Source organism: Camelus ferus, chromosome 16, assembly GCF_009834535.1.
Source record: "Camelus ferus isolate YT-003-E chromosome 16, BCGSAC_Cfer_1.0, whole genome shotgun sequence".
Taxonomy (NCBI): Eukaryota; Metazoa; Chordata; class Mammalia; order Artiodactyla; family Camelidae; genus Camelus; species Camelus ferus.
Genome location: NC_045711.1, coordinates 3,287,651 through 3,299,965, shown reverse-complemented (window position 1 = coordinate 3,299,965; position 12,315 = coordinate 3,287,651). Strand labels below are relative to the sequence as shown.

General features: G+C 42.2%; 1 protein-coding gene across 4 annotated transcripts in view; it reads left to right on the top strand.

The window, feature by feature from the left end:
* The window catches only part of USP32 (ubiquitin specific peptidase 32), a 58,344-nt gene extending 50,053 nt beyond the window's left edge, over positions 1-8,291 (top strand). For all 4 annotated transcript variants that reach the window (XM_032498332.1, XM_032498331.1, XM_032498330.1 and 1 more), the window contains 5 exons: positions 1,189-1,380; positions 3,138-3,426; positions 4,539-4,963; positions 5,419-5,511; positions 6,016-8,291. In XM_032498332.1, coding sequence (XP_032354223.1) covers positions 1,189-1,380; positions 3,138-3,426; positions 4,539-4,963; positions 5,419-5,511; positions 6,016-6,189 — 1,173 coding nt within the window. In that variant the 3' untranslated portion in view covers positions 6,190-8,291. The remainder of the gene's footprint in view (positions 1-1,188; positions 1,381-3,137; positions 3,427-4,538; positions 4,964-5,418; positions 5,512-6,015) is intronic.
* The last annotated feature ends 4,024 nt before the right edge of the window (positions 8,292-12,315 follow it).

Below are 12,315 nucleotides of genomic sequence, written 5' to 3'. Positions count from 1 at the left end.
TATACAAAAAAAAAAAAGTGACAGCCTATTACTCAGCCACCTTCTCATGTAGGAAAAAAGCCACCTCTGAAAACCTGTTCTAAACCATGACTTCAGGAAGGAAAACATGAGGGAAATTGCCTCAGGCAAAGAAAGCTATTCACCCCCGGAAGGGATGACAAGGACATGTATGTGACCTTTGCCAAAAGTTTCATTGTTGTACTTGTTGTCCGGGCCCCACCCTGGGATGTGATCCCTGTGTGAAGTCTCACGGTCATTCATAGTCTTACTGTGCCTGCCCTGCTCTGGTTCTTGATTGCTTATTAAGCAGCAGCCAAGAATTGGAGAGCACCAAGTTCTTCCTTTCTGTCACGTTCTGGGTTCCTCCTTGTCTCCCTCCTCCTGATTCCCACGCCACCTCCAACATACATCCTTACACACCTACCCCTGCCTTTGCTCTCTCCTTTCCTAAACTTACCTCCTTGCCCCAAAGCCTAGCATGCTGGTTAACGGGACCACAGAGGTTTGGGCAGGTGTTAAAGGTCTTCGCAGCAAAATCCGGCTTTTTTGTGCCTGCTGTTCCTTTTATTGCCATCTCAGATAAAAATGCATCAAGAGACAGGAGTCATAATGATACACACAGTATTCTGATAACTCTCGGGCATCAATATGCAAATAAGTTGTAGCCTGTGGGTTTTAACACCCTGATGTTGTCTTCTCAAGGTGAGCTTTGTGTGTATCCTTTCTTATTTAATGCGGATCTGGCGTCTGTTCCAGTGATACTGTTTCTCCTGGTCCCTGTAAAGCCTGCAGCATACTAATAATAATGTTAAAAAGTAAATGGCCTAATCTCTAACCCTTGAGAGGGCCAGCTCACATATAAGCTGTTTTCGGATTTTGAAACTGTAAAATAAACAGGCAATTCCTTGATTGTTTTTGTTTGTCATTTTGAAGGATGCAGAAATTTTTCCCAAATAGCTAGGGTCACGTAAATAGAAATTTGCCCAAGAATATTATTATTGATGTGATGTTTGTGAATAAATGCGCAGATGCTCTGTTTGCTCAGACTCGAGTTTGGGTTGTATGTTTTTCCTCGTGTAAAGTAAAATGAAGTTGAGTCCCCTAGAGGACAATGCACGGCCAGGTGACCGTTTTAAACTCCCTCCCTTCCGCCCCTTCCCCCATCTCCCCTGTTCCCTCCACCTGTAGGTTGTAGATGAGCACGAGAGTGTGGAACAGAGTCGGCGAGCGCAAGCCGAGCCCATCAACCTGGACAGCTGCCTCCGCGCTTTCACCAGTGAGGAGGAGCTCGGGGAGAATGAGATGTACTACTGCTCCAAGTGTAAGACACACTGCTTGGCAACCAAGAAGCTGGATCTCTGGAGGCTCCCGCCCATCCTGGTAGGTCACAGCCCCGCCTCTGAGGGAGCAGGAGTCTGGCTCAGAGGAAAGAAGCCATGAACAAATGATGGGTTTAGAGAATAAGTCCCTCCCTGCAGCAGTGTTCAAAGCGCTTTTGCTGTGTGGGGTCACACAGAGGTGAACTGTGCTACAGGTATTTGCTGCCTCTGCTCCTGGACAGCGCACAGCCTAGAAGGGGAGAGAAGCCGTGTAGACCAGTGGCTCCAGTTACGGCCAGTATGTGAGAAGTGCCACAGCTGGGACAACCTGGTGAATTTGAGCTTCAGGAGAAGGTGGAGGCACTTCTGGCTCCAGGGAGAGGGGAAGCTTTATGCTTCCGCTTTATGAGCTACAGAGGAGCACCTGGGCCCGAGCCTCCGGTCCCACCAGGCTTGGTCACGTGGCCACTGGCACACTGCTGGGGTGTGTGTGTACACAAGCGCACTGCAGCTTACGTATTCGTTTCCACTGGATTACTTCTGCCTTCTCCGTTCCTGGGTTAGGAGACTCTCCTCTTGCTTGTCAAGAGAGTTTGCAGTGTCAAATCTTCCTATTCATTTAAGAGAGTTTTTTCCTTAAGGGTGGAAGTATCATATCAAATGTCACTGAAAAAAACAAAGTCACTGTGAGGCACTGGTGTATTTTAACTAGTCCTTGTGTGTATCTTTTTGTTCATGGCTTCTTCCTACTATTCTGTGAGACCATGAACAGCTTAGACCAGAGCAACTTCTCAGGGAAGGATGCACAAGAAATTACTAACTAGCTCCAGGGATGAGAATTGAGGGAAGGGAAGCAGAGCACAGGGGCAGGCCTGGGAACAGGTAAGTGGGAAAGGGGAACGTGTCTGTGGTTTTTTTTTTTTAATTGAAGTATAGTTAACATGAAATTAAATTAGTAGATCTTAAATGTGTAGTTTGATGAGTTTTGACAACTGTATGTACTCATATAGCCATCACATATCGTGAAGTATGGGCATTTAAAAAACCATGTTTCTGAGGAATAAAATATTAGGCTGAGAACTTGCTGGGCTTCTGTTAAACCCAGTCACCAGCATGCCCCTTAGGAAGAAACCCTCTTTACGTAGAGTACGTAACAAAATTGTTAAGCATTTAGGGTAGAGGTAGCAACCCAAACATCTGTGACCACAACAGAGAGTGTAGTAACACTGGGTAAGGCTAGAGGAATTCATTGCTCTTGAAAAGGAGAAGAGAAGCCAGAAAGATGAAGGGAACTTCTTAAGCTCTTCAGAACAGTGAAGCTCCCTGGAGCAGCCAAAGGATGTAGTAAGAAAGGAGAGTCCTTCTGGGGATGACATAAGCTTCATCTGTAAAAAAAACACCTCTGTTTTCCTTCAGAACATTAAATACAGTCTTCTATCCTCATGAGTGTATTTGTGACTGGGTTTTTTATGATGTTGGAGAGAAGTAAAGGTCCGTGTGCACCACAAGCCCAGAGAACATGCAATTATAGGCTCTTAGGATGTTGAAGAAATTTGGGAGAGAGTTTTGGATACACACAGACTATGAAATGGGGGGGTTATACCATGTCAGCCACATAGCTGAAGGGCACTGGCCCAACTGATAACTTTGTTACATAATAAAATATATTCTTGGGGGTAAAAAAAGTTATGTTATATATTTTGGGAACATTTACATGTATTAGACCCAGCTTTGTTGTTGTTGTTGTTGTTGTTTTAATGTGTATTTTCTATCTTCAGAACTCTTTGTTGCAAGTGTTTTTTATATTTTCTTCTCCAGATTATTCACCTCAAACGATTTCAGTTTGTAAATGGTCGGTGGATAAAATCACAGAAAATTGTTAAATTTCCTCGTGAAAGTTTTGACCCTAGTGCTTTTCTGGTGCCGAGAGACCCAGCCCTCTGTCAGCGCAAACCACTCACACCCCAGGGGGACGACCTCTCTGACCCCAGGGTTCCAACAGGAGAGGTGAAGAAAGTGGATGCTCCGAACTCAGCTGGGGAAGACAGTGTGCTCCTGAGCAAGAGCCCATCCTCACTCAGTGCAAACACCGTCAGTAGCCCTAAAGGTGAGGAGGAGGCCGGGGGACTGCATGGAGCCAGGCATCACCCTGAGACAGGGCCCTCCTGGGACCCCTCTAGGCTGTCTGTTTCCCTGTCTTCTACTCTGGAGCAGCAGCTTAGTGAGGTACAAGGAACCTATCTGGAATCAGACTGATCTAAATTTGAGCTCTGTGACTTGTAGCAAGAGATACACCCTCACTAAATCCATTTTCTCATTTGTAAAATAAAAAATAGCACTAAGTTCACAGAGTGTGAGGATTTCATATATCAAGAGTAAAGCACTTTCCATAATGCCTGACATTTGGTGATCATGAAGGATACTTTTCATACTTAAGCAGAGGTTCTCAGAGTATCACCTGGGAACCCGTAGAGGGTCCCTGAGACCCTTTCAGGGAGCCTGGAGGACAGGAACTATTTTCATAAAAATTCTGAGACAGTATCTGCCTTGTCACTCGCACAACCGTACAGTGGAGTCAGCCAGCATTGCATGTGATATTGTCAGTGAACTGTGTGCTTGCGTATTGTATTTTTTTAAATCCCTCAGTTTTAATTTCTAATGTGGTAAATGTTGATAGATATAACCCACATGAACAAAAGTCCTAGGGGCCCTGGACAATTTTTAAGGGTATATAATGGGGTGGGGAGCTGTGACCAAAAGGTTTGAGACCTGCTGCTTTACAGGATTGTTGTGAGATGTTGAGATAATAGGGGGAGAGAGCTCTCAGTGTCGTGCTAGCAACAGTGAGTCCTTGGTAATTGGTGATTGTATTTTTTAATCTAATTTAACAAAGAAGAAGAATGTGTATTTGTAAAACTCCTTAGTTAAATATTATTTTGAACTGAATCTGTCTTAAATTATCTTTCTACTATTTTCTAGGTCCGTACTTAGTGGCATTTTACATTTTCAGGACATTGCTGCCTCTGGTGGGGTTTGGCACTGAGGAAGATAAGAGTGCAACTTATTGGCCACATAATGGGAATAAAGAGTAGCCAGTCAGGACACCCCTGTCTTTACCTTTAGGTGTACACTTGTGAAATTGGCTTCAGTTAGCATTTGGTGGCTGGTTAAACTTGTGGCATTTGGATTTATGAATCTTTCCTTCTTCCCCTTTCACAGGTTCACCTTCCTCATCAAGAAAAAGTGGAACCAGCTGTCCCTCCAGCAAAAACAGCAGCCCTAACAGCAGCCCCCGGACTTTAGGGAGAAGCAAAGGGAGGCTCCGGCTACCCCAGATCGGCAGCAAAAATAAACTGTCGAGTAGTAAGGAGAACTTGGATGCCAGCAAAGAGAATGGGGCTGGGCAAGTTTGTGAGCTGACTGATGCCTTGAGCCGAGGACATGTGCTGGGGGGCAGCCAGCCTGAGCTGGTCACCCCGCAGGACCACGAAGTAGCTTTGGCCAATGGATTCCTTTATGAGCATGAGGCATGTGGCAATGGCTACAGCAATGGTCAGCTTGAGAACCACAGTGAAGAAGACAGCACTGATGACCAAAGAGAAGATGTTCATGTTAAGCCTATTTATAATCTATATGCAATTTCGGTAAGTGGTTTGTTGTATGGTTTTCAGAATGATCTGCACTTTTCAGTGGTTTGTTTGTTCGTATTCATTCACTCATCATGTTTTCAGGGCCTGCTTATTTGAACTTGACAGTAGACCAAGTTGGCAGTAGATAACCTTGAGCTTTTAGATAGACTCCAAGATGCTCACAGTGTGATGAGGGGAACAGTCATGTAATCATTGTAACTGGAGTCACAGGTTCAGGCCACTCACAGTTGTGTGTTCCTAAGGAATTTTTGCTTTCCAAAAATAATTACAAGTATAAAAATGGTAAGATTTAGAGTTTTTGAATTTTGACATTTCCTCTTTGATTTGTTTTTGGGAAAAGGGAAACACTTTTTTTTTCCAGTAAGTCTTTTCCTGCTGGCATCCTGGTGCTGTGCCCTGGCCAGAGTACTGTCAGCCACTGACATACCTCCACTTCTTCTCTCCTGCAGTGCCATTCAGGAATTCTGGGCGGGGGCCATTATGTCACTTATGCCAAAAACCCAAACAGCAAGTGGTACTGTTACAATGACAGCAGCTGTAAGGTAAGTATCTCCCATCTGTGAATGAAAGAAACTGAATCTGTCAGCAGATCTGGAGGGTATTTGTAGAGATAATGTGTTTTGTTTTCTCCTGAATAGAAAATAGTTATTTCTGTTAGAATCAGTGTGTAGATGGCTTCAGCATAAAGGAACAAAAGTGATATGCGGGGGAGACAAGGAAAACATGAGCAGTGAGGGAAAAGAAGGTGTAGGTTGATGAGAATAAGTTCTTGTCTTTCGAGCTGTTAGAATTTGATGGGATTTTGTATTTGGTTTTGTTTTTTGTCATTCTTTTGACTTGTCTATGGTCTGAGTATTTTCCCTGAAACAAACATTGAAAATACTGGGTTTTATTTTAGGAGCAGGCACAAGACAGCCAAAATATTAAGCTGATTGGAAGCAATCAGGTTTAGTAATTAAAGAGGACTGGTCCTCCCTTCCCTGGCAAGAATTAAGAGCCAAGCTAGTGACTGGCTTTTTTGTTAAAGGCTTTTCTTTCTCCTCTAGGAACTTCACCCTGATGAAATTGACACCGACTCTGCCTACATTCTTTTCTATGAGCAGCAGGGGATCGACTATGCACAATTTCTGCCAAAGATCGATGGCAAAAAGATGGCAGACACAAGCAGCATGGACGAAGACTTCGAATCTGATTACAGAAAGTACTGTGTGTTGCAGTAAAGCTACCACTCTGGCCGCTAGACAGGCTGCTGATGAGGGAGGTGACTCCCAGTAGCTGACATTTGGCAAAAGCGTCGCTGAAAGGCAAGCTAAATGTAGTTATTTTATCCTGTGACCCTGAAGCACAAAATAAAAATCCTAATTAAAATAGCAGTTAACAGAACAGTAGTAATAATTTTGTTTGGAAGTGTCTCACACAAGCTCTCTGGTAGAGAACTTTCAGGCAGAGCCCACCATTAGCCTGTAAACAAAAGGGTTTGGCACCAGCCACCTGGGACCAAATAAGAACTAAATTGTGCTTGTCCAGATATGAACAAACATGTAGTGAGTATAGTTTACCAATAATCATAACAAAATACTAAGAATTTCCTTGGAGTCAAAGTAAAACAAAAAATTGTAGTGTTGTCTGGGGACGACATGATATGCTACCTCCTTTTTCCTGAAGTTTTATCCCATTGTATTGACTAATAAGATGGAGAAAGCAAGATCGTGAAGGTGTGCAAAGGGTTCTTGTGGCTTGGACACAGATTTCTCGATTTACTTTTTGAACCATCTTCCCACTCTTTCTGTGTCTTCATTGCTTTTTGTTGTTGTTGTTTTGTGTTTGAGACACAACCAGTCGTTGGTAGCAGAGGCATATTTAAGCAGTTGGTCTGAAAGGGAGAATCTCTTAAGAGCTGTGTGCCTTCTACCCAGGGCCTTGGTTGGGAGACCCTGTAGGAAAAACAAAAAAGCATCCTGGGAAATCCAGCCAACACAGCCCTCCAGACAGAGGCAGCTTAACTTGAGGATACTTCAGGGGCCCTCAGAAATGTATCTCCCCATTGCTGAGTGTGGGGGGTGGGGGGAAGCTGCCAATATTCGTACCATCTTTACAGGCACTGCTGCACAAAGAAATTCTGAGAGGGAAAGCAGCAGCAAAGCTCAATGGTATTTTACAGCTAGTGACTGTTTGTTCTTTGTTTCTTTGTTTTGCACTTTAAAAAAAAAAAGAATATGTGCAAATGAACTTTTCAAAACTTGTTCATATTTGATGGCTGTAAGGGCTATAAAGTAACTTGATTGGGGTATTTTTCCCCCATCATATTAAATTTAAAAACAAAATACATCCCAAGCATTGATAGTGGGTAAGTATTTTTAATGAAATTGGTGGTTTTAGGAAGTAAACTTTTGTTTTGTTTGCATGTCCTTTTTTTTTTAATTTTGATGTTTGTCCTTTTTACTTTATTTTATTTTATTTTAATTTCACAGTAGTGGTCATCAAAAGTTATGTTTCTTTGCTCACTTCATTTTTTTTTCCTCTGATAATTCAAGACTGGAACAAAAGTTTAAATGTTATTTATTTCAAGCAGTAATTTTTTTCTGTGTTGTTTTAAAATATGTGTTTGAAGTAATTATTCCACTTTTTTTCAGTGATCTTTTTTTATTCATCTGAATCCTGGAAGTTGATTCTCATTAATTATCAGATTCCATTGCCCTTACTTCCTCATAGATAGTAGGTACCAATGAAATGAAGCATTTGTGTTCTGATATCTAAGGCCGGTTACTATTCAGTTCTTCTCAGAGCATTAGGAAAGATTGTCTTAAATGGCTACCTAAGTTGAAACCCTATATAGAAGAAAACTATAATTGCAAGTAGGAAGGAGTGGCCTAAATGGTATATGAAATCAGACAGAATGCAGACTTCATAGTTTTGTGATTTTCCATATATAAAATCTGTCCATTCCTACCTGGACAAGTCCCATGAAACAGTGGAAGCTTTTAAATAATTCCCTTACAGATGTTTTATTTAAGCAGGTAGCACAATCTACTAATGTTGTTTGATCTGTGTTTGTTATATTGGTTGTAATTAATTTTTTTTAATTCATGACTAGCAGAAAATTTATTAAATTAACTAACTACATTCACCTTGTAAATTACTGTATAAAACTTGTTGACAATGCACTGACTTTAGAAAGATGTTAATGTATATAAATAGAGTGTAAATAAAATAGTGTTGATGTTCTGAAATATGAACTGTATAAAAAGTATTGGTAATTGTATATGGAGTGTACCTGTTTATCTGTAACTATTATCCAAATAAATTAAATACTGTGGATGCATCTATGTGCTGTTTTTCCTTTGTACAACTAAACATAAAAGAGACATTCTTTAGCCTTCCTCTCTGTGACCCTGTTTTAATCCTCCTTCTTAAATAGTACCTACCTGACTTATAGAGTGGACATTCCCTCTCTGAGAGGATGGAAACTGTTGGCGGTAGAACAAGATACCTGCAGTGAGCAGGTACACTGATTTAAATTTGGTTCACATCCCTGTTAGGAGATCGTTTGGAAGGCATTGAAGGAGTCGGGGAGAAGGCTAGCTTGCTTGTTTGGAACCGAGAATGGATGAAGGAGGTTTCACAGTAGTTTTTCTGCAGATTAGGAGACGAGGTGAAGAGGAAGATTTCTTATTTGTATGATGCCTTGAGATGATCCTGGGTTTCTAGGGGGCGCTGAGAAACCAGGGATGTCCCTGGCTGTCTTTCTAGGAGGTCTCCAAGGAGGCAGTTGACAGGGTTGAGAAGAGTCGAAGATTTAGACTTGTGGGTCCTTCAGCCTCAGTCACATTTGCGTTTAAAATTAGAATACCTTTCCCAGGGGCTTCTAGGTAGTAAATGAAGTCTGTAAGTGCCTGGCAGAGTTTCTTGGTAAGTGTTCAATGAATGTGAAACCCTACCCCCATGAAAGTCAGTCGTGTTTCACAAAGAGATTTTCTTACTCCTTTGCTATACTGATGCTAAAAGAATTTAATAGCCCTCTGCTCACATTCTCCAAAAAAACAGGAATACACATTAAAAATGTATAGAATGAAACATGTCGAATCAGCAGCAATAGTGCTTGTTCAAGGAAACCAACAAACAGAAGAAGGATCCAAAAAGTCATCAGAAATGAAGCACAGCTTCTAAAGTGTCTCTGGCTTTTTAAATGACAACCTTGAACATCTTTTTATCTCAAATGTTGTTCCTGGCACATAGGAGGTTAAGTAATATAGAAAATAAGTAATGTTTAAATGAAATGAAAAACAAAATACAGCCTTGAAAAGGACCAGCACGCAGAGATGGGCAGACGTTTTATTTTTAGTTCCTGAATGGCCCTGTAAGTTGAGAGGGGTCTTCAGCCCCCGAGCCTCTCTGTGTAAGCATGGCAATTCAACATGGAATCTCTCTTCCACTTGGTGGCATTGCTCACTATGGGTTCTTTTCTTAATTGTAGATACCATTGCATTGGAGCAAGTAGGTGAATTGCCACATTTTCCTTGTTTTAAAGGTTACGAATTTAGAATTTTACTAGGCTGCAGCCAGAATGTGTAGCTTAGGGAACAGAGATTCCAGTTTTCTTTGATGGTGTACCAGCAGGTTCCTTAGTTTTGAAATCCAAGAAGTCACAAATGCACCTACCTCTATGATCAGAGACCCATACAAGACAGAGCAATTAAAAGAGGCTGTCTTTAGGTTTGCCAGACATCTACCCCTGGAAACAAGATAGTAAATAAGAGCGCAGGAGTTGTAAACTCAGAGGCTTATAGGGGCCAGGTTGGGAACAGAGCGTAAGAGAAGCTGTCTCCAGCTATGGATGAGAAGAGGGAACAGGAGGGAACTATGGTGAGCTCTAGGGCGTTCAGCCATCTAAAGCTTCCATTTGACTTGCCATGCAGGAATGTGGGCCCAGTGTTACCAAGCCTTTTTTTTGTTCCCCTCAAGAAAAGCCAGAAATCCAGATGTTTATACAAAATACCCAATTTAGAAATGTTGGCAGCTTTTTTCTTTTTAATTTTAAAAAATTAAACCTATTTGCAAGCCAGATTCAAGCCACCAATATACACCCTCTGGTAAGTTGAAAGGTCATGGACTTGTGAGTGTAAAGTCCGATCAGATTCTAGTTCTTGCTGTGTTACAACAGCTGTGCGTTAAAACAAGTTCCTTGGAACCTCAGATTTCTCATGCTCAGTAAGAGTACCACTGCAACCTAATAAAACTGAAAAAGGAAAAATAAAAGAAAAAGATAACAAAGGAACAACAACAGTTAAACAAATTAAAACAAGGTAAGACATTGGTAAGTATGATTCGTTTATAAGCCTTACAGTGTCTTAAATAGTGAAAGGGTTGTCACCATATTAAAATCCTCCTTGAACAGTGTATGTTGTGAGGAATATTCGTTTGACGATGTATTTGGCAACTGCACATTTATGGTAATGTCCCATACCCATCCCAGGATGGACTTAATTATTGAGCCATTATGGCTTGCTGTTAATACTGCACGTTGACATTATTAATAAAGGTCTGGTTGCATCATTAAAAAATAAAAAGAATACCACTTCAAAACGTTATTGTCAGGAACAGATGATGTAAATAGGCACAGACTCTGACACAAACAGTATTATTTGCCCACTTAGAGAAACAGCACAGGTATAAGACAGCAATAATGTTATGATCAAGCTCACCAGTCCAGAGGCGTCCAGCTAACAACATATGAGCACATGCTAGGCACGGAGCTCTGTGCTAGGTTTTCTAGGGGCAGCTTTTCCCAACCTAGCAATTGATCAGCATCAAAATCAACCAGGAGCTTGTTAAGTGTGCTGATTGCAGAGTCGCACCCATCACTGCCATATTACACCTGCGTGCTAGGCCTGTTTACACTCAGATTTATGAGATCTTCTCCCATGCAGTCCAAGAATCTGCTTTAATAAGTTTCTCAGGGGATATTCTTTGGCAGCCAGTTAGCACTGGTCTGCAGATCAGTCATTTATGGAAACCACTGCTCCAGGGAATGGATCATTACTTTCAGTCTAATGAGGAAAAGGATATGCACATGCACACCTGGAAGGAGGAGTGATCAATATAATCATCTCTGATGAAATGACAACTGAGGACATTAAACAGTAGCTGTTGGCAAAGTACTTAGTGAAAAACAAATGGAAAAAGGAAGCGAGCTACACTATGAAGCAAGACCAGGATTTTATCGTCAGAAGTGTGCAAAGCAGTCTGGTAGAAACCGGGAGCTGAGGGAGTGCATTCCACAGGCTGTGGAGGTCTGTGTGAGGCGAGCTGCAGGTGCACAGGGAGCCCAGGGGAAGATAATGAGCAGGAGAAATCATGTTGTGAAAGCCTTGGAAGGTCAGACCTCTTCCAACAGAAGGGTTTCACGTTGCCAAGCATTTGGGCATGGTTGCAAAACATTTTTACGTGTTTTTTGTGAATACACACTAATCTGAAACCATTTCACTAAAAGCAAATTTGCATGTACAGTAACGTAACTCTTTCCTTATAAGCCAATTGGTGTTTGCTGTAAATTATTCTCTTTTTCATATACACAATCCACTCTTGCTGAAATTTTTTTTTTTTTTTGAGTAAAGGTAGGTTTATTTAGAGAGATACATACTGCATAGAGTGTAGACTGTTTCAAAAGGCGAGAGAAAGGCCACAAGGTGTGTGGGGTTTAGGTGCTCAGGTTAAAGTAAAAGTAGGTACACACTCCACAGAGTGTGGGCCATCTCCGAAGATGAGGAAGTGAGAGAGGCGGCCTGAAATTTCTCTTGATAATGAATTTTAGACTTTATCACAAACCCAAGAGGAATGTAGATGACTACCAGGCTTAAAGTGCTCCAAGAAGATCAAAGGAAGCAGAGGAAAAAGAAGAAAGCAGGCTGCAGGTAGGAGGAAGTCTAGGAAAGGCTGTGGGTGGGGAGAAGGAAGGCATGTGAGAGAAAGGAGCCTGCTGAGCGTGGTCTGGAGACCGGAGGAGAGGAGGGTCCAGAAAGGAGAGGGGGCTGGTTGGAGGCACCCAAAGCACTTGAGGGTCCCTGGGGATCAGGCTTCTGCTGTTCTTCATGGTAGGATCCTCTGCACTGATGGTGAACCCCCAGTGCTCACTGGGATTATAGAAGGGGGGGTCTTCCCTCTTGAGGATCAGCAGAGGGCCCCCCCAGAATGGATCAGGAGGTGCCTGTAGTAGTCAGAGGCTGCTCTAGCTCCTAGTTTAGGGCAGCATCTTGGCTGAAACCACAGAAAGCAAAGGACCAGAAATCTAGCCCTCAGTGTGTGCTCTGCTTCGTGAAGTGTTTGACTTGGGACAGATCACTTGTCTC